Source organism: Melozone crissalis, unplaced genomic scaffold, assembly GCF_028551555.1.
Source record: "Melozone crissalis strain CALT ecotype California unplaced genomic scaffold, PUWL_Pcris_2 ptg000081l_1, whole genome shotgun sequence".
In the NCBI taxonomy this organism is placed as follows: Eukaryota; Metazoa; Chordata; class Aves; order Passeriformes; family Passerellidae; genus Melozone; species Melozone crissalis.
The window spans coordinates 15759328-15782636 of record NW_026535858.1 but is presented as its reverse complement, the minus strand read 5'-3'; the positions used below and the strand labels follow the sequence as shown (position 1 = coordinate 15782636).

General features: G+C 39.9%; 1 protein-coding gene across 2 annotated transcripts in view; it reads right to left on the bottom strand.

Moving 5' to 3' along the window:
• Positions 1-23309, bottom strand: part of EHBP1 (EH domain binding protein 1) — a 206711-nt gene that overhangs the window by 120149 nt on the left and 63253 nt on the right. For both annotated transcript variants that reach the window (XM_054290233.1, XM_054290234.1), the window contains exons 6-9: positions 8622-8803; positions 6975-7114; positions 995-1099; positions 168-290 (exon numbers count right to left, since the gene is read on the bottom strand). In XM_054290233.1, coding sequence (XP_054146208.1) covers positions 168-290; positions 995-1099; positions 6975-7114; positions 8622-8803 — 550 coding nt within the window. The remainder of the gene's footprint in view (positions 1-167; positions 291-994; positions 1100-6974; positions 7115-8621; positions 8804-23309) is intronic.

Sequence of the window (23309 nt, the reverse complement as noted above, 5' to 3'; positions counted from 1 at the left end):
AAATAATTTTCTACTAGCAACTGGATCATTGCTCTTGTTACCTCAGTGCTATATTAAATAAGTATTTAATCAATAAAAATTTTTCATTTATAGCCCTACACAAATAAAAATCATGTTTCACAAAGCATTAGCAAGTAGCAATGAATTATATAAAACAAGTTAATTACCTTCTACATCAGGGTCTCCAAATGGATTTAATTCTGCTGGGTCAGGATCTCCAAAAGGGTTTGTGCTGGAGTTGGCCGGGTCTTGCTCCCCTTCATCCAGAAAATTAAGCTTATTGATAAGCTCTATGAACAAATTGGAATATTGTTTTAAAATAGATACAAACTGTTCATCCAACATATCTGGAGCTCAAAAAGCTCCGTGTCAACAGTCCCTCGAAACACGGCACCAGGGTATGGCACGAACTGCACGACTAAGTTAACACAGTCCAGTAAGTACATCAACAAAGGGAAAAAAAAAAGTGAAATGAATGAAACTTCTATTTGCTGATCAGAACATTATGTAACAGAAATGACTTCTAAAAAAGCCTTCTCTTTCCTTCGTTAAATAAATGTTGTGGAACATCTAACGAGCTAAATGCGGTGATTTTGATTGTTCACATACATGCTAACTATCGGCAGGAAATTTTAATTTTTGGATGTAACGTGAACATAAAAGCAGAGAGAGGACATTTTGTCACTTTAGAAAGGTCAAGTATTACTGATTATACAACTACTGTTTTAAGCTTAGGGTCTGGTGGTTCCTCTTTCTTTTTTTTTTGTAATTTTTTTTCTTTCTTGTTCATTATCAGATGACAACGGAGCTGTAGCGGAGACAGGCTCTTTCTCTATCATGTTGTTACCTGTTGGATGCACTACAAATTACTGAGAGTCATGCTGGGTGGAAGCACAGAGATAAAACTGACAGCTGAATACAGGCAGGAGTCAAAAGGTAATGGGTCACAGTAAATACAATCAGAAACAGAAAGAAAGGATGAAAGCTCATAGACCTTCAGAGGAACTGGCTGATTTAGCTGAAGGCATATTTGCTCGCTTTATGCAGTCATCTTGATCTTCATCTAAGCTGCTCAGAGCATTCAACTGGTTTACAATTTCTGTAAATAGAAGCCAGTCAAGACAAACGTAAGGCAAGGGCATTTAATGAAACAGAAGTGGAACGAAGACTGTTACCAGAAAGAGAGAGAGCAAGGGAGAGAGGGTAAAAGAATATATTTAGAATGAGTCCTTACAATTATATAACTACAGCAAAGTACCTGTGTAGGTGCTTCAAGGATAATTTAACATGAAACCCAGTTAACAAGACATAAACAAAACCTAGCCAGGTTATGGTGTCAGCAACAATAGTTAGTTTTATGAGGATGAGTGTTATGCACAATCAGTTGAAAATTTAGATAGGTGTACTTCATATAATTTAAAGATTTTTTTCTGCTCATGAAGAAAACCTGATTATGCAAACATTGTCGATCAACACAAATCAGCCCCAGAACCAATTTTCTCCTTCCCAAACCCTTAAAGTTACAGCAAACTAACCCATACAATATGCATTTTAATATTTTTTTGTTTATATACACACTCTGATTATTTAACATTTGCAATTAGTCACCATTACATTTCTGATCCACGACAAGATGAATTTACCACGACAAGATGAACTATTTACCTAAATAGTTCTAAAATATATGATCAGTATTGTGGCAGGAGAATGCAAACTGAACATATGTATCACCTGAATTTTCATTGTCATGCTATGTAAGTAACACCTTGCTGTTTGTTAGAATCCTATTTCACCCTCTATCCATACTGGAGAGCTCTAAATTGCCATGAACTAGTAATTTTAAAATGTGTTAAATGTTTAATTTTAGTCAAGATGGGGATGAGCCCTTAATTCTGGAAGGAAAGAAACAAAAAACAACTGAGTGGCTTCTAGCCCAAGGGGGAAAATTCCTCTCTGCTCCCCCCTAACGCAGTCCCATCCACAGCATCTGACAAATGGAGCTTCTGCAGTAATGGGGATTGAGCCTGGGGCATCTCTGAGAGGCCTGAGCGTTGGTTTCTGTGGAGAGGGGACAGCCTTCCTCAACCTTCCACATGACAAACAGGCCAGAGAAACCTGTGCAGGAGAGATGATCCTGCTTGTTGAATACCACTGCCCCACTGACAGCCTTTTTCATCTCCTGTCCTTTCCCCATGAAATAAATGGATGATGCCTTCTGGTATCACCAGCTAAGTTAAAGCTTCATGCCAGTCATTCTTTTATTTCCTTTAAACTTTAATTTCTTGTGTACACAAGAAGATACCTCTCAATAACACTTTTCATTTACTGCTGTTCTGAACTTGACTTTTTCTCATCTGGCTTTTGTTTGGGAAAGGAAAATTTGTCTTTATTCAATGAACTAGTTTTAGGGAGCAAGATATCAAACTGAGGCAAAAATTGAGTAGTATTCTGACTGTCCCAACTCATGTTGGTGCTTATGGATGCCCAGAACTTCCTAGTCAGGGGGGCTTTTCCATGCTTTTTCATTGCTGACACAGTGACACCCCTCCTGATTTCATGCCTTTATAGACAGCACAAAGAAACTGAAGCCCAAAGCAGACCACAACTTGGTAACACTTCCGTCACATGGATAAAATCTTCTTTGGCAAATTTAAACTGCTTTGCAAAGACATGCCAATCTGCAAATTACCAAGGAAAATCACCTACTCTGCCAATATCTATTGGGCATCCTAAATGCTGACAGTGACAAACCCCAAGCAGGATTCCTCTGTAATGTATCTCCCTCCTGATCTTGACCATAAAGCATAAATCTGCTTAGATGGTTTTACATGTACATCTGTCTACATGGAGTTAACTTAATCATCCTCACTTCCTTATTTTTAGCTCCAACAGACAAGACTAATATCCTAAAAAATAACACCAACACTGTCCCAAAACTTCGCTTTCTCAGTATAAAACCATACATTCACCTGAGAAATCTACATAATATAATACTATCTTCTGGGAATTCTTAGGACTCAAGATAGACAATGGAACATACCTTCATGTACTCAAATAAAACAGAGCTGACCTCATAAAACAGCAGTACTAACGAATTAATAGTTAAAACCAGGCTCAGATGCTGACATGATTTACAATTTATTATGTCAGCATGTGGAAAAAAAAACCCAAAACAATTATAATTCAGTTTTTATTGTCAGAAAATAACAAATTAAGTTCAGAGCTTTAAAAAGAGGGAGTTCTTTGATGTGGTCTGAATCACCTGGTCTTATCTGCCAACCTAAACACCCATACGCACTACAATGTTTCTCATTACAATATTAAATGGTTTATGTCATATTTTGGAGTATGGAAATGGTAGGTTGGAGATTTATATCCTATATTATCTTTTATAAATCTCATTATCTACAAACACACATTAGCTTGTTCTACAAGTATGTCACATAAATCACTGCTTTGGTTTTTGGGGTTTTTTTCATTTCATTTTCTCTCTTTCTTTTTTCTTTTTCTTTTTCTTTTTTTTTTTTTTTTTTTCCAAGCAGCTTGGTGATCCTGACAAAGAAAAAGAGTAAATGTACCAGAAGTTGTCAGGAGAGGTATGGTTTTACAAATTGCAAAAAAAGGGTCACGCATATTGTTACCCAGAAGCTTGCTCTTGAAACGTGCTGGGATTCAGGCTCCTGCAATAGCATATGGGCACGTTCCTGACTCCATGTGGTGCCCCAGGACAGACACTGTGCTCCTGGGCAGATGGAGCAGAAGGCAGCTATTAACCCCAGCATGAGGCTCTAAGTAGGAATTAAAACATTAAGAGAAGCACATTTATTACTGCCCTGTTTGTGAGTTATGAGGCACATTTTCTTCAGGTATGAGATGTGTTGCATTGAAGACTAAGGATAGGATAATTCAGGGAGGTTTAAATCCATGTATATTGACAGTGTAGAAACTAAATATTTTAAATTTAATTCATGGCAACAAACAATTTTCAACTTCACACAGAACAGTTGGGGGAGATACGGCTTTTACACATGAAAAATTTCAACAAGAAATACTGGGAAGGAGGTGGAGTGAGATTTCTCCAAGTGAAAGCAGTGCTTGAAATGGAAAACATCTTTCAGTCTGGTCAGTTGTATGGCAGCAGTTCCATGCTGACCACCCCAAATTCCACTGCTTTTGAGGTCAGTCAGTATTGCACCACCTACTTCATAGCTGAAGAAACAGAGGCACAGATACCTACTCCAAGTTAGGCAACCCATCAAGGAAGAGAAGCAGCATTTCCTAACTCACCTGCACCATCTAGAGCCCCACACAGCAGATCTCCCTTGCCCTCCCAGCAGTGGATATATATGTTCATCTATGAAACTGCAACTTTGGCACAACGAAAAAGAACCCGCACAAACAAAAAGCAATAAAAATTGCTGTACACTGCAAAAAGGAGCAGTGTCTGATAAAAGACTTGCAGCACCTCTTGCAGCTGTGCCTTGGGAGCAATACCATTTCAGACATCAAGTCAGCAGGGAGAAAACCCGGAGTCCAAAGTAGGAGAACAATCCTTCCCTCCTTGCTACTCATTGCAAGGCCAATTACAAACATTAACTGTGTCCTGCTCCCATCATTTCCAGGAGGTGTTAGAGGCAGTATCCCCGTTTTACAGCTGGGAAAACAGGCACACTGCCTGAGTCAGTGAGGCATTCCAGCTCCTCAGCTGCCAACACCCAGCACAGCACAAGAGGAGAAAATGTTGGTAGCAGCAAGCTTTCAAAAGGGTTATGGAACATCCTCAATTAACTTTATGGTATTTTGTGAACACAGCTTTTGAAAGAATTCTTTGCTACATCAGTTTTGTTACATTTCCTTCTTTCTAAATTTTTTTCTGCTTTTCTACAATGATTACTACATCCTTTCTCCCTTGCTTCCTCAGCTCTTCTAGCTTTCCCCATTCATTATATTTATTGCAGGAGTCACTGCAATTGCCAATGAAATCAATCTTGAACACATGTTGAAATAGATACTTTACATCTTCTTTATTAATGTTTACTTACTGCCCTATGTTTTATGTTCTCCCATTTGCTTGGGAAATTGCATGCACTCATTCCCCTTCACCATCCCTCTCCTTCTCAAAGGTGGGAAAAGCTGGCCAGGCTCGTAAAGCAACTCAGCTGCTGTAACCAACATAAGAAGAAAAATTCCAAGGCTGACCTTCCTCATGTCATGATACAAAAAAACCAATCCAACACTCCCATCTTGTATGGTTAGAAAACTGTATCAGAGCAGGCTGAGAAAGGCACAGAAATTGTGTATTCCAGAAGTATTTATTGCTTCTGCCTTTCATGGAGGTATTGTTAGTTTTGAACAGATAATTTTGGCCTTTGCAATAGCAGATGGAAAAGCTGAAATGACTCTAAAATAGCTTGTGTTGCACATCAGCCAGCTCACCCTTGCCATCTATCTCCAAAGATATTCACTCCATACCCAAAGGATAGTAGACAGCCTAGTCTAACCTAGATCGAACTTTTGCTTGTTTAGGAATCATTTGCAGCCTTGTTGAGTGCTGCAAAATCAAGTGTTGAGAAGCAAGATCAGATGCTTTTCACCTGCTGCCCTTCTGCATCTGGGTTTTCTGTAGCCCTCAGTGCTGTACCCAGGCAGATCCTAATAAAACCCTTGTGCACAGCAGTTTCTATAGACTGAACAATACCCCTCCTTAGTTTGGCCTTCTCTGTGATTATCCAGTGGCCTGGTGGACACGTCAGGTTTTGGTTTATGTTGTGATCTGATCTATTCTGGTTACACTGGGAAAGAAGTAAACCCTGCAGAATGATTTCAGTGTGACCAGACTGGTATATCTCTGCTCCCCGACCAAGAATACATTATCCTGGTTTCTCAGATATCTCACTCCACACTTTCCAATATGCTCTGTGCCAGACACATACAGCATAACTAGAGATTTGGCCAGGGTAAAAAATGTTTAATTGAATATGTAAAGCATACAGAAAACATATTTGCATCCTTTCACAACACTAAATGTAACTACGTAATAAATGCTTCAGGCTGAACCTTTTGATTGCAACGAAAGCTCAAAAAGAAGTGATGAAAGTAATGTTTCATAACACTGAACCAATGTTCCTCTGAATTTTCAAGAACAGATTTGACAATTCACTTCTCCGCTCGAGATGCTCTTCCCCCACTTTGGAGAAGGTTCCCTTTATTTCAGACATTTTGAAAGAGCATTGGAAGTTATGAAGTCTGGCACCAGAAGTTAATTTTATTTTCCTGATTCATTACACAAAGAGTTCCTACAGAACCCATCTGGAGCAATACTACACACTGATCTCTACCAACAATTTAACATCATCTCATCCTGATCTGACTTGCCTCGATTAGTTCAGCTATCCTGAACACACTAAGCATTTTCATCAGCAATTCAAATGTGGTTACACTATCTCACTTCAAACAACTTCACTATCAAATTCATTAAAGTCCTTTAACAGCCTCCCAGTTTCTTTTCCATGAGACACCCCCACCCAAAAGGCAGCAATATGCAGCCTGGAATTGCTATGTTATTGAGCAGAACCTCAGCACTTGTCCATGGCACAACTCATTTCGCAGTTATTCTCATAAAGTGCCTTCATTATTTCCCTTGAGCCTCTCCTCCTGTATTCTCGCTCACTGACCCTTTCCCTCTGCTTCTTCTGCTCCTCTGCTCATGCTGGTTCTTTGCTTCCCTGAAATGCTACCTACTTAGTGCATTCTCTCCCCAAAACAGGACACACACACACAAATCAAGGCTCTTGGATTCACAAGTAATAAACTTCATTGAGTTATGGATGGGTTCCTCTTCAATCAAGCTATCCTAAATATTGTTTTGGTTATTAGGATTTTTTTAAAGTGAAATACAAATATAGCATAAGGATAAAAAAAAGGGACAATAAGCAAAGGAAACTATATTTTACAATGCCTGTGGCAAAACCAACCTGTAATTTTTGCAGCCTTTTCCTCTTGATTCACTCTGTTTTCTTCATCTTCTTCATTGTCTTCCTCAAAATCATCTAGATTACCAATATCAGCTTGTTTCATACTCATCAAACTAGCCAGGCTTTGCATGTCTTCATCCCTAAATAACAAACATGACACCAGGCATTAAAATGCAGATTGTTAATACCACATCTGATATTACTGCATTCTTTAAAATTCTTTAAACATTTTGATGCTTTCTTCAGGGAGGTCTATGATATCAGATCTGATCTTGAATATGGTGAAAAAACAAAATTAATACAACTCATAAATATATATCAATTTCTGAAGGGAAAGTTTTTAATTAACAGAATTGTAAAGGGTAAAAAAATACTGCTTTGCATCAAGAGTTAACTTAGCAACTGCTTCCTAAAATTTTAAACCAGCCCAGAAAGGCTGGCAAATGCTTGTTGGCTGGTCTGCTTTGGTTAAAGTGAAAATGCTTGGCCAGACCTACTGCCCACATGCTGTGTGCAATGCCTACATTAATTCATAACTCCTGATGCTGTTACAGGATTAAAATCCCTTCTATAAATGTCTGAAATCATTAACAAGATTTAAAAAAAAGGCAGTGTCTATTTACACAAACTGGAAACCAATGCTTTCACAAAGAGCAGCTTTTTTCAGATGCCTTGTTCAGGGTGCTATGAAAGCCCTGTCAATAACTTACAATCTAGTGTGGCCACATTTCTTTTCACAGAGAAAAGCAAGGCACAACTTCCCAAAGATATTTCTGGGATTCACATTCTCTGAACCTCAGAGAAAGAAAAAACAACTCTTATCTCATTTACTGCTCCTGTGTTTTAGAACATGTGAAATGCATTTAAGAAAATTGTTTACCTGAAGAAAATTAATAACTGAATTCTAGTGCGAGTGTTTTGATTTATTAACCAGTTAAATCCATGTGTGTGTGGTGGGATTGTCAGCTAACAGTCACGAAATTCTATACAGTTAAGTGCTTGTGTAAATTTAGTTTGGATGTAATATAGCATAGAGTGATATGGTACAGTAATGTAATTAATTAACTTTGTAATATCCATGAAGTCAGATGCATAATTTTCTCCCCTTCGTCGGAGTTACCTGCTTTCTGAAAATCTAGAACCAAGTGAGTGAGTCAAGGGAGAGGTAATCAGTGCCCAAGAGAATTCTTCCCACAGGATGCTCTTGTGCTCAACCCAAAATCTTAACTCTAACTCCACCCTCCCTCACCTTCCAACTGGCTTTGTCCTTATTGCATTTGTGAAATATCAGTGGGCTCCCTTGAAATCTGCCAAGGGTATTGTTGGATGAAGACACACATGAACATAAACACACACTCCCACTAATTTCAGACCTGTAGATAATTTTAAGCTGTTGTTACTTAAAATGTCTGTAAGAGTAGAGTACAAGCCATTTGTCTCTGAAGAACACAAGGCTGAAATCAGAGTAAGAAACAACTTTTACTCAGTTAAGAAACCAAGTATGGCAGGAATGATAGGTATGCTGAAGGATGCTCTCAAATTCCACCATTCTATACAGAAAGAGCTCTTTATCCCAAGGATTCTTTGAAAAGCGACACAAAGCAGGCTATCTGGTTTAAAAAAAAACCCAACAAACAAACAACTTACGTGGCTTTTCCTTCCCTCAGGAAAATACAAGATAAGGAGAACTGTAGTGTGGCAGCTACCACTTTCTTAGACAAAGGCTTGAATTTTAACCTGACATCTGTCTGTGTAGGCATGGGGCTGGCATATTGCTTCATGTTGATGCTGCTGGTGGCAAGCGCTTTTCTACGTCCAGAAGGAGATTCCTGAAAGCAAAAGAAAAACAAAGATAATGTGAAAGGTGCTGTTACACTAAAACCTGCATGTGCACAAAACAAAAAAATGCACTTATTAAATCTCTAGGGGTTACTTTGGTTGTGTGGTTTGGTTTTTTATTGTTTGGTTTTTGTTTTTTTTTTCAAAAAATCACTATGGCCCTGTTGAGCGACAGAAAATAATTTCTTAAACTACGTCAGTCACTAATGGTGGTGGAGCTTTGAACACTTTCTTAGTGCAATTGAAAAAAAAAAAGGCTGTCCACTGTGATTAGTGGTGCTCCATTACAGGATCTAGGGTGTCTTTAATGGCTTGAGCTTGAACCAGATCCACAGCCCCCATCCAGTTAAACTGCTGGGAATATATTCTCATTTCTTTTCACAGCAAATTGGACATGCTCTGTCCAAACACGGCTGGTTCTGGACTGGAACTTCCAGCCTATGGAAGACATAGGTTTGGACCATGCATGTATTTCTTTGCATGTGGTTTGAGGTCATCTAGTTTGTGTTCCATGCTCAAACAGAATACTTGAATATTTTTCAGAGCAGCGGTTCTTCTCATTAGTGGTGTACATGAACTATCAAGAGCAAAAGGTTCCTGAAACAAAAATTGACAATACTTCCAAAAATATTGATAAAAATTTTGCATGAAAAAAATAAAGAGCAAAATAGATAAAAGCCAAATTTTTATTTGAAAAGTCGAAGGTGTATTTCAGTACAAAAATGTTGCTCATGGCTTAAAAATCCAGATAAATTAATCTAAAATGCATCTAAGAGTCTACTCTCGTTTTATCTAGTATCAGCATTGTCAGGAAAGCAATGATTATATGTAAAAAAGCTCTAGTAACAAACAATAAAACAAAAAAGTCCTGCTATTAATTCTTTTGAAAAATGTTCTCACAATAGGACATTTTACTGCAGTTGACAATTTGTGTTGAATAAAGAATACTAATTCAATCAAAACATTCAAGCATCCTTTTTCAAAGTACTTGACATTTCTGCCCAGTAGAATAAGTCAGAATGTAATATGTCATCCCCAAAGAATACCTTGTTTAAAAAACTAGCCTTATCTGACAGATTATGCACAGCAATATTATACAGAACTATTAGTGCATGTAGATACCTTATGAATGAATTTCAAAAATGCATCAAACACTTGAGAAGGATTTAGGCCCTCTCAGAAGAAATACTTAAGAATATGCAAATACTCTCAGCTGAATTAAGTTGAACAGATGCGACTCTCACAAACAATACGAGTGCTCCTTCCCCAGCTGCAGTTGTCAATCAAAGAGCAAGATTAAGGTCCAAGGTTCTGACAATGTGTAAAATGGAAAGTACAATCAGGGAGTTTCCATTATTACACAGATATGAACAGCAATAATCTGTTAGTGTATCATGCCTTTAGAATAACTAACATTACAACTCGTTATAGGGAATGCAAGGTTTACTGCAGTGCCTGTTCAGGCATCTACACCCAACAGGATCTTAGACAACTCATCTTGCAAGATTTTGAATAGTTGATGTTGACAATAAGATGTTGATCTTAGCAAGATCAACAGATCTCAGAGCAATTCATGAATGTGGGTGCTTGCTTGAAGCCTTGCAGATGAATCATACATCAGCCACACCATGCCTCTATTCTGACATGCTCTTCTCAGTCCAACACAAAAATCGCTTTTCAGCAGCTGTGAATATCCCAAATCCAACAAAGATCTGGATTTATTTCCTTGTGTAGCTACAAATGCCTTCTCAGTGCTTGCTCACTCGTTGGATGCGGCCAATGCCATGAGAACAACACAGAGATCTCCCACTAAGTCACTTAGGGAACACCAATATGCTTCAGTGACTCCAAAAAACAGGGCTACCTGGGGGCAGAGCTACTTTCTCTTGTTAACAAACACACCATCTTATCTGCTAAGTCAGGTGCATGTTGTCTTTATCAAAGTGATTTTTCTAAAAAGTCAAAGCAAACAAGATAAGTCAACCCCATCTCCAATTCAGTGGTGGTTCTGAAGTGAAAGCACACAACACTGAACTTGCAAGCATGCAAAAGCCAGACACAGATAGCAAGGCAGAAGAATTTTGAAATTATGTGAAATTGCATTTTCACTTAGCATCTACTTATTGTAGAAATGATCATCTTGTCATTTGCACCTTCAGATTATCTAGATTGGAGAGTGAATAAGAAACATGAATAAGGAAGAAGCCAAGTTCTCCCAGAGAAGATGATCATCAGCAATTCCTAATGGAATCTTCTGGTGTTAGCTGATGTAGAGGAAAAGGGAGACAAGAATGCAGGCAGCAGGGTGCCAGGACAAAGGGAAGAAGCCAGCCATGAGCAGGAAGATTTTCCTATCGCTACATATCCTGATGTGCTGTGAAGAACAAGATACTCTTGGCAATCGAGTTCAGTCTCCCTAAGAAATTAATTAATTTCACATTTTTGTGGGCCAAAGACAGAAGTTGACTTTCCAAGTTCCAAATGCTTACAAAAGTCCAAATCTGTAATATTATCATACACAAAAACCCCCAACCAAAATCCCCAAACCCAAATAAAATAGACTGTGCCTGATATTTCAAGTCTTATTTTGCTTCATATGCAAGTTTAAGTATATCCTCCTACTCTTCCAGAAAGTGAAGTCTGTTGGAAGTTTTGCCATGTTTTCTCCTTTTGAGCTTTACAGGTTTAGCCTTACATGGTTTTAGCTACATAAGTAGATGGGGAAAAATGTTTTGTATGTTAAAAGAATATTCTCAAACTGCTTAGGTCCATGACTGATTCACAATGGATTGCGTTTTGTACTCTGACACACAATCAGCTTCTAAAAAATTGTCTTTAAATGTTAGAGCATGCTAATAATCACTTCTTGCAAAGATTGTAGCATTTTCTTCCTAAAACCTACATGCTTCCTGTAGTAGAATTTGAGTGACCCCAGAAACATTTTCTTGCAGAAGGATAAACAATTCTTAAACTAGCAGGGATCAAATAATCCAAGGATAGAGTAGACAGCAAACCTGCAAGCAGAGTGGACAGAAACAGCTGAGCAGTAGGCTTGAATGAGTTATTCCAAAGAGAAGCCCACTTTGGTAGGATACTGAATAAATAATATCCATTTAAGGGCAAAAGTCTGATCTGATGTTTACTTGTGTCTCATATGAGCATGTGGAAAGTCAAGCAGGAATCCCAGTGCAAATGTTTTAATTGCTCAACTTTCCTGCTTTTGCCTATATAATCAAAGTTTAAACTGTGTAAGGCTCTGTTATGCCTCCAGGTGTTTTACATCCATGTGACTGCCAGGGTTGCCACATCCTGTTTTGTGAAAGGGTGGCATGAAAAGTCAATTTTGAAGTCACAAGAGAGAAACAATTCAGTGCAATAATAAAGAGAAGTGAGAAAATACAACACTTAACAGTGAAGATGGAGTGCATTCTGCAAGAAAACAGCAATTTGGAAACCCTTTACTCTTAAGAACAGCAATGCATTATGCAAATAAAATCAGCCATGATATCTGAATGTCACAGAAAGACAGAAGATAACATACAATGCCAGTAAAATAAAAATACCTCTATGCTATCTTCCAGCTCAAACATGCTACTGAGACCGAGAATGGGCACTGCTGGACTCATAATAGAATGCATGGAGCATTGGTCAACAACTATTTTTTGTTGTTTCATGTTTGTTACTGTATGGTTCTAGCAAGTGAAACAGCACACTGGAAAAAAATAAAATGTGTGATTGTCCTAGAAATCATTAATAAATTATTTTAATTATTTAAAATATAACTATTTAGTATGTTAGCAGAAACTACAGCAGGCCTATCTTCTTGCATAACAGAATAATGGCTGTGTTGGGTCAACTAAAGGCTCTGAGAAATCTGTATGTTATTTTAGAAGTACATTGTTTGCCAGAGTGATGATTTTAGTTCACTTAAGAAGAGTAAAATCTGCACATAAACACACAGCAATACTTCTCCATCTTTCTCTCCAGTGTTGGGGAATTTCTGCTTTTGTATTCTGCACTTTTTTCTCACAAGCAACTTCACTTCCCTTGACAGTCTCCTCCTCCTATTGCCCACCGTCCCCAAAATGCCTCAAACATACACCATTTTTTCGGTGAAATAACCCTATCTAGGCAGTGCATCAAGCTGTATCAGCTGTTCCCAGCTGGCAAAGCAGCAGGATGAAGCACATGGATGGATCTGCACTAAGCCCACTGGATGGTTGATACATGCGCATCCTGGTAATTTAGGAAAAATTTGAGCACATTATTAAAAATCTGGAAGAAGAAGATGCACTCAAAGTTAGCAAAATCAAAATTAATATAGAAAACAGAAAGACTTCCCAATACCCTGGAGTACTTTGATTTCTGATTTCAGACAAAGAAACATGCAGAACAAGCAATACTCAATAGATCAATAAAAGTTGCATTCCTTTTTGAACAAAGGAATATTAGTAATAATGAACTCAGGCAGTTCCCAATTTCTAGGCATGCTGTTTGTGTTTGCACAGCCTTGAAAACCATCACCTCAGATACCAACAGAAGTGCAATTCAGTGGTGCCATCAGTAAGACAAATTCCAGACAATCTGAAGCCACAGGAATCACAAGCTGTGAGTGCAGGGCCAGGCTCAGATGAAATCTCACCTTGCACTTGGCTCTGCCAAAGCCTGGGGACCAGCAGCACACACAGACAGGGACAGCAAACAGGGTTTCAAAAAGCTCTGCACAGTTTTTCAAGGAGCAGTCCCCCGCACTATCCCTCCCCAGCATTTTAAGTTACTTCCACAAACCTTCAAATGACCATCATATACCAAAGTTTGGGGCTAGAGAAGGGAAAAATAACACTGGCCGAACTGCAGTCAGCTCAAATGAAGCCAATGAAGCTGCATTTACTGACACAGATACAGGGCCAGACCCATTTATCACACAAATTCCTTTCCAGTAATGCAACCATGCATTATTCCTGCCACAACATTCCTGACTCTGAGCAGTGTCAGCCATCCCAAAACTTACTACACAGGAAGTGCCACCCTTCTATAAATATCTGCCTGGCATAAAGGATTCCCACAGCCTGATCTCCTCCTTCAACGAGACCAGTGTGGAGCAGTGCTATGTACCATGAGCCTTGTCCAGGAATCATCCCCATCATTCCCTACTAAAGAGATCCTTTCACAGCAAGCAGGAGTAAAATACTCTAAGGAACTAAGTGCAGAGAGCCTGGACCACAGCTGAAGAACAAACAGCTCATTTTTACTGGGAAGATGATGATCACAGATAACAGACATGTCACACTACTAAACAGTGCCCAAATCTGTTCCAAAGGAAGTGAGCCAAAAGATTAACACCTTCACACAAAAGGTCTGAACTCAGATTCTTAATTTATAGGAGAGACAAATAATGCTGTAATGTGAATTTCATGCAGTCTTCTTTCCTTAAAAATGTATTTTAATGACCTTGTATGCTGTACTTACCAAGTGACTGGCAAATCTTCTTCAAGGTTAATATAAGAGGTGCAAATAAGTAAGAAACATCTTTGTATTTTCTGTTAAACGGCCTCCAAGCTTCTAGAGTTACACAGAATCAAAATATTGGCTGGATTTTGTTAATGGGGTATATTCCTCTGCGTTATTTGGGCTGGGGAAAGAGTTCCCCCAGAGAAATCAGCAGGATGTGTTTTACCTCTGCACACCTGAACTCAGCTTGCCTACACAGAGCTGTGACCCTGCTGTGCTGTCTGTAACCCCTGAGGTTCCAGTGCCCTCCCTTCCACACACACATATTGAGAAATAACAGAAAACAATTCCATTCAGCAGAAACCAGATCAAAAACTGGTTTTAATCTGAAGTTCTTCATTATTTAGATAGTAAATGGTCCCTCCTTAATAGAAATATATTAAGTAATTAGCAATCAATGTACAAACATTATCCAAAAAATACCTAACTAGGGAAGACAACAAGTTTCCTTACTGGATTTTGTTTTGTCAAAAGGAACAGTAATTATCATTGTCTTTCTCACAAACAAGGAAAACATACAGCATAATATTTTTGTCTTTTCATCTTTTACAAAAGCAAATGCTAAAAAGCCCACAAAGATATGCAGATTTTAAGGAGGAGCAAACTTTGGCAGTAAATAATTGACAAAGCGATTTGTCCAGTTCTAAAAACTCCCTGAGAGAAACATTGGGTTTCCCTCTCCTTTGGCCTCAGAACTAGATGAAGACTGTTGTGGAGGACAGCTGCCCCTGCAGCCCCCTGGCCCTGCAGCCCCCAGGCAGCAGCAGAGAGGAGCTGGAGGTTCTCCCTCTCCCGGCGCGGATGGCAGCCCCGCGCCGCAGCCGCACGCACCATCTTGCTCAGATGGAAAGATCACTGCTTCACCAGCAGAGCAAAATGGATCACTACAGAATTTAATTTGGGAGAGTATACAGCAATTAAATGCTAAAATAGACAAGCTACAGGGAGCTCTCTCAACTGGAGAGAGTAAATTAGAAACTATGTCAGTTAAAATAATTTAGACAGGCGGATGGGAGATTTGGAGGACCGAATGAAAGCAGCACGATCTCTGCTGAAAACTTGTTTAAAAGCAAATAATGGTTGAAGGTATCCAGAACATTATTAAGAATTATGATGCATCCAAATTGAGAATTGAATGTTTAAAAAATTCTGCACATGCCAGAAATGTTGGAGCCCTAGACATGAGGGCTTGGAATGAAACAAAACATTTTTAAACATTGAAACAGCTGCCCTTAATGACATAATTATATATTTGTTATCCTCACAAAGTGACCTTTGTCCTTGCAGAACCAAAGTCCTTGTACCAGACTGTTTATCATACTGGTCATATCTTAGGTTTAAGCTTGAAGACTCCTTCAAAAAACACCAATATGTTGGTTTTAACAGCACATCTACATTACTGAATCATTATATTGGAAGCACCACACATTGTTTCTTATGTAGCACAAGCAGAGACAATGATTTCAGTAATGAAAGAGAAAACACTATTTGCTACTTCAGCTTCTCTCTTCTTACAGCCCCATGAGATTTCAGTGGCACCTCGAGAGACTGAGGTATGTAGTGAAAGGTTCTTTCTGACTAAAATCATACCTGTGGGTGTGCTCTACTGACCTGCTGTAGGTAACAACAAACCTTTCATCTTCCCACACTAATCCTCTGCATTCACAGACTCTGGAAATCTCCAATGATTAACATCAGACACAAAGTTTAGAAAAAGAAATTATACCTGATAAACTGAGTTAATTCATCCACACTATGCAGAACAACACCAAGAAAATTCAGAGGTCCTGTTTTTCTATCAAAAAATACCATTAAGCTTCTTAGACAACTACTAGACAGATGGCAAAGTATGTGCATTATTAAAATTTTAGTTGAGCAATTTATTAATAGATCACCTGTATGAGACAGGTATCCCCTTCTAAAGTGGGCTTGCTGCTTACAAAGGACAACAGAGAAAAAATTACAGGTAAGCTGGATAATTTTAGTAAGTAACAGAACCCTGAAATACTGAACCTTGCATAGGATGTGAATAACTGCTTTATGTATCCATTTATAACATCTTCAATTGCTTTCTCCCCTGGACTGTTTTAGTAATGCAGAAACAACTCCTGAACTCTCCCTCAGAAGTATATAGGAGATTGATAACTGATTTGAGAAATATTCACTCTAGTATCTGTAGCTTTTTAGCTCTTTCAGATCACTTCCTCTAGAGATGTTTGCAAGTTTCTTTTCTTCTATAGTGACAGGTTTAAATTTACTCTTAGATGCCTTTGACCAGCTAAACTCAGACTGTCCTTGCACTCAATGAAAACATTACTGTATCTTTACGAAGTACATGAATTTTTGCTTGTGTTTGCAGAGCTACAGCTTGTGCTGCACCACTCAAGAGCCCTGGAATATGTGACTATCCTGTTTCCCTTGGCAGCAGTAAAGGACATCCTTTCCTGCAAAGTCTAGATCCCAACATGCTGAGCTCACCAGTGCCCCAGTGGTTCTGCTTCCTCTTCACAGCCATTCACTCTCTGCTGATGGGATCACTCCACATTAGGGACTGTCTGTTCCTCTCCTTTCCCCAGATGCTACAGCAGCCAGGGATGTGACCATCTCCCCCAGGTCTGCTAAGGCACAGGGTACAGCTGTGTGCAAGCCTGTGAGAACTACTACGTAGTAATCATTAGCAAGCAAAAGCTTGCTAATCACGATGAAATTTTTATATAACAAAAGCTATAAAAGTAACTCCTACTGTAAACTCCGGTACATTTTTACTTTGCCATGCATGTGGGCTACAAGCTTGTGGAAGTTCAGCTGAAGCTGGCAGAGAAACCTATCATCAATTGGCTGTTTAAATCCTCCAACCTTTCCTCTCAAAGGAGCAGATTTAAGGAAGTCTAGGCCTGAGCTGCTGCTGCCATGTGGCAGGTGAGGCTGTTAGAAAAGCACAGCATACAGGGCTGGCAGCTCAGCAAAACACAGCAGTCCCTCATTTCCTGGGAGCTGTGTGCAGCTGCATCCCTCCCACTGTGCCCTCTGCCTCCAGGAGCAGCTCCATGCTCTGCTTCAGCTGAGGCACTTGCAGGCAGCATCCCCCTAGGCTGGGCTCATGTTCCCCCCTGCTTTTGAAGAGTCTGCTGTATAAGTCTGTAGTATTTCTGTACAGTTAGCTTCCACACAAAGTAGAAATACAGATAATTTATCTAATGTAAGAGAAGGAGAAACAGCGGGTGATGAACTTAGCTCCTAAACTTTTAGCAAAAACTGGAGTAAGAAACACACTTATTTTGTGTGACCTCCTCTCTCCAGGGGGAGGACAGGGTAGCTGACTTCATAACCATGACATTATTCACTGCTTAGCAGCTCGTAACTACATTTTTTCATGTATCAACTAAAGGGACTCACAGGTTGTTCTCTGGTTTTATTTTAAATAATAGGCAATACCTGGTACAAAATTTACATTTGAGCTCACCTACCAATGCCTGGTACTTCAGCTCTGCTTTGCTGACAGGAAGCCTCCATCATCAAGATTCACTCCTCTGCTGTGTGCAGAGGTCTCCCATGAATGGTGCTACTACACCTTCAAACAGCTACAAAATAGAGATGTCCAGCTAGCATCCCCCCAAGAGAGTCAGTCTGTAAGGAAAAATAATTGACCAATTTTTTTTAAAGGGTAAACTACTTGCTGATTTATTGTTAGTTCAGCTTCTTTTCTCTTCCCATTCCAGTCTCTAAATTTCCTTACTCTGTCTTGGTGTCGCTTCAAGACAAATACCCAGAATCCTGAATGCTAAAAAGGTGTGTTTGAAATAATACCTCGAGCTCAGGAGTGAATATTTAATGTGAATTCAATATAATATTAAGAACAGTTTCTGCACCTCAGGCCATGCCTACCTACAAACCTTGTCCTGAGGAAACAAATACCATGCAGGAAGGAATATGTGATACAGGCCCCAGAATTAACTCTTGATTATTTAAACAAACTTGCAAACATAAGCACATTATTCAGCTCCTTCATAATCTCCAACAAGGAAGCAAGTTTGAGGTAAAACTCCTCGAAGAAGAAACAAAGTGAAAAGATTAACTGCTCCAACAAGCTTACATACTTTAATTCATCTTTCCAGAGAAAGACTTAATTATTTAGCATAGATATAACCAGTTAAAATGGGATTTTTAAAATACCAGTGTGTCATCAACCAGTTGTTATCATCTGAGGATAACTTCCATAAAGGAAATGCACAATGTTAAATGACAAAGTTTGCAAGGCTCACGACAGAGAAAAGCCTGCAAGAGTCTCAATATTATTGGCTCTTACTTTATATTTTTTCTGTACTGAAAGTTGAACCTTAACTGCAAAAACCCAGAGCAAATGGCTGAATGGTCTGTAATGTCTGATGGCTGTGTGCTGAGCAGTGATGCTCACACTGTGAACATTGCTCTGGGCAGAACCAGAGACTCCAGGTCAAATGACTGATCACTTTGGGAATTTCTCAAACCTAGACTAAAAGACTACTTCATAAAAGACAGCATAATGTTCTTCAAAGTGAACATGTCAGCAATATTATTGCAGCATGACTGTATCTCCATTATTAAATTCATGACTGTGCTCTTTTTATTCTCTTGCATCTTGCTCACAGCTTAGCAGAATGTGCCAAAATCACCAGAATACATAACAACAACAGGACACAACACAGATGGAGAAATGCCTCAAAATACAGAGAAATTACTGGACCTGCCGTTGCTCTTCCCTCTCCCTGGATCTCCCACTGCCAACAAGGGGACACGCTGCAGGGCCACCACTGCCCTCAGCTCCATGGCTGTGATCCTCATCACAACTTCCACCCTGGAAGAGTTGGCTTTTCAAGGAAGGGTCTCCATTCCAACAGACAGTCCTCTGGCCCTTTACTACTATTCTTTATACTTACACCTTATTACTATTCTTTATTACTATTCTCTCGTGCCACTTCATTACTGTTTCTATTATCCAAATAATCACTATGAGGGGGGAAACCTCAGTGATAGAGATTCAATCTGCAAGTCTCCTCCCAGCTGTAATGTCAGAGCAGCGTGGCTGGCAGGGGATGGTTCCTGAGCACAGCAGGATCTGCAGAGTTCAGGAAGGAGAAAAAACTCGGGCTCTGAGGATCTCAGCAGCATCATCCTGCTGATGGGGGGGCTGAGCCTGATGTCAGCAGGGAGAAGGAGGGAGCAAAGGGCGGGAATACAACCAGGGCAAAAGGGAGGCAGCTGAAAATTCACATCTGTGTGAAGCTGGAATGGGGGCATGCTCACACATGTCAGACACCTCAGCTGTCACACCCTGTGCACACACAGCAGTGGGAATGGTGTGGGGTGCAGGTGCACTTATTTATTTCTTTATGTCTGTGTTTATAAACAACACAGCATACATTTTAACAGCAAGGATAAACATAAAGCATTCCAAAATGCACCTCAGCAATAAACATAAACCTCAAGTTTTTGAAAGCCTATCCCACCCTCCCTCCCTCCAAATTTGTTTCAATCAGGGAAATAGCAAAATGGATTTCTTCTAACTTTGTACTTAAAGTAAAATTCACCTCAAGGCTGACAAGCATAGAAAATTTCAGTCCAATGGGTGAATTTTTTTTTTGTTAAAGCCGCAATAGCCTGAAAACAGGGGCTTGTAATGAAGCTGCCCCATCAACCATAACCACACTGTCAGTAGAGCAACACAATCATATTGCCTGTGCAAAGAAGCAATGCATTTAACATTTTCTTCACTGTGTATTATCTATTAGCTGAGTTTGTCACAGAGATATGTGGCAGCTCCCTGCAATACTTATGAATATATGGCAAGGCATACAAGAATCCATCTATGTCTGCTTCAGCACAGGTTTGTCTTATTACACTCTGGCGAACAACTTAAAACCCACCCTTCTCTTACCTTAGGTTTCTGTTAAATACTATCTAGAAATTGAAGTCGTCTGAGGCAAACATCTCAGATCTTCCCATTGCTATTCTCTATTACAAATGCACATTACATGTTCAATTCTCCCTTGCTGTTCCTATGAAAAAGGTCTTGTCAAAAACAGATTTCATTTTTTCTGTGTATGCACAAATTAGTTATGGATGATTAACAAAGCATTCATTCTTTTATTTGCTTTGGCTGAGACTTGATCTGTGTTACATTCATGTGAGGGAAGCACTCAATTTTATGTTGATTAAATATGAAACACTGCACTCTTGATAAAAAGAGTTGTATTCAGAGCTGCATATTATACACACAAAAGATGCATGTTCTTGGGCTAATAGTTTCTTAAACAAGTTTTTCCAGATTTTTAATTGCAAAAAACTTGATACAGCTGCCGCTTTTTTTTTTCCTTCTCAGCAAGTACTGGGCAGTGAGAGCTTTGTGCCCCAAAGCAATCTGGTGCAGTCTTAACAAACAACAATAGTTATTTCAAATTGGATATAATAAAAAGGAATTTTCAAGTTCTGCCCCACAATTTGATTTCTTTAAACATAACTTGCATTGTGAAACTTTTTTTTTAAAAAGACTGCAAAACTAAGGACAGTGAACAAACCATAATTATAGAATTTGTCTTTTACTATATCAAAAATTCAACAAAAATAAAGAGGTATTGGAGAAGTCTTATGGAAACTTACAGCCAATCATAACTGAGAACTTAGCCCTGATCTGCTGTACTGACCCCAGCTATCACAGGATGGCATGTGCACAAATGCTCCTCAGTAAGGCCCATAAATTCCTCACATCCATTAAACACAAAGCTACACCAAAAGGATGCACCTTGCTTAAGCAAGGTATTTAAGTGCAAGCCTGACTCTCAGTACACAACCTACTTGTAATTAAATCAAGTTAAAGAAAGCCATGTGATTAAGCACCTTGTTAAATTTGGGAACAAATTATTAGCCCTTATAAACCAGGGGATTCCACCTTGGGGTTTACAGCACATGAGAACAAACACGAGCCCACAGAAACACACACACAGGCAGAGCCTTGTGATACTTTTGCAAGAGGGGATTTCTTTTTAGTAAAACTACACAGAGTAAGGGCAGCTCTTACTCTGGCCACACATTCATTCTTTTCTAAACTTTCAACAACAATTGATGGTCTTATAAAACCTTCGCTAATGTTCCTGTGCCACAAAAATAAGTCTGTTCAGTATCTTTCTTACACATCACTAAAATGAAAGCATGAACTTAGAGTTTGCGATTTTACTGCCAAGGAGAGACAGTCCTACCACAGCAAGAGGCTAGAAAGAGCCAAAGCAAGGGAATCTTGACACAAGTTGGGCTTAGAAAGGACACCTAGTGCTCAACATGGAAGAAGGTGATTTCTGGAGGTTCCCCTGAAATATCACAGCACTGGATAGCAGGAGAGAACAGATGGAAACTTGATCAAAGCAGGTTATGCATGGTCTCTGAGCAAAAGGTCTCTGCTCCCCATGAAGGGAGATGCTTGCTAGCTGCTATTGAAGAGCTAGCTGCTATTGGAGGAGCCTGCTAGCTGGCAGGTATTGGAAGAGCCCAATAACCCATGTGGAGTGAGGTCCCTCCAGCCCTATATGGTGCAGGTAGAGGACAAGAATGGCCCAGTGAAGGCAGCCAGGCCCATGGGGAGCAGCCACGCTGCAGCACAGGGTGGGAGCTCCTGCAGGGCACGAGGAGCATGAGGGGTCCCAGAACACCCATCCCTCCTCATGGGCCTCACCCAGAGCAGAGGCACAATGGAACAACCTCTGCCTGCAGTCAGCAGACAGTGCCTGTCTCCAAAGCAAAACCCAATCCCACTTTTCCAGCCACAGGCTCCTGCCTTGCACCCACCATGGCACTTTACTGGCTCTTCTTTCACAGCCCAGTTCCTTTCACTAAACCAGCAGAAAACTCACCCAGAAAAAAAAACCCCACAATGTTTCAGCTGGGTCAGACTGAGTTCTCCAAAGGCCAGGGAAGCACCAGCTTGGGCACACAGAGGGGCTGCTGTCCACAAAGTGAGGAGCAGGGAGGACTGAGCAAGAAACCACCTGTTTTGACAGCAGCATACTGAGAATGGCTCAGCCATCACATGGGGTTACATTTTTATGCAGTATTGTGTGGAGATTTACTCCTCCTGTTCCAGCCTGTGTGAACTCAGATCCCTGTCCTTGCAGACAGAGGATGGTTGAACTGAGACAAAGATTTTTTTTTTTTAAGGAGCTCCAAAAACTTTTTTTTTCCTTTGCTTCAGGTCACATAAGAACACACAAAAGGACAAAGCAATAAATGCTCACATGCACTTTCTTGTCTTTATTTTCATTTCTCTGGAATGAGGCCAGAGACATCTAAGTAGTGCACTCTGTTCTCTTCCACTCCCTCACAGAAATTATGGACTCTCCTTAGCAGCCAATTTCCTCCTCCTCCTCCGTCTGGGCCCAAGCTTCAACCACTACAAAACAATGTTCCCCTGTTTCTCTCCAGGGCCCATTCTCCATGCATCTACCCCAGGCTCCCTGAGGCCTCCCAGATCTTTAAGGCTTCACTTTTACAGATCCAGGATGAAAACCTGTTCTCTCCGCTTCGATTCTGGGAAAATTCCACTCTCTGCCCGCTTTGCATATGAACTCGGGTGCACTCATTTCCTCCAGGCTCAGCCCCTCCGGTGCCGAGGGGCTGCCACTCCCAAGGGCATTGGCACAGCAGCAATGCTCAAACCACCTGGCACAAGCCAGAGCTGCCCTGGAAATGCAGAAATGTTCCATGGCACAGGTTCTCCCCAGTCTAAGCCTGAAACTTCAAACTGGGCATTGGCAAGGGAAACAGCAGGTATGTCACGTGTTACATCACTTCTCTCTCTTCGAAACTATCTAAATTTATTAGTATTATTAGACTTGCACAATTTATAACTCATAAAACTAAGTGCTACAAAGTAAATATCGGTTTCAAATAATTAGTTTTTACACATTCTTTTAAAAGGATTATTCTCCACATTCCAGCTACCCCATAAACATTCCTGGA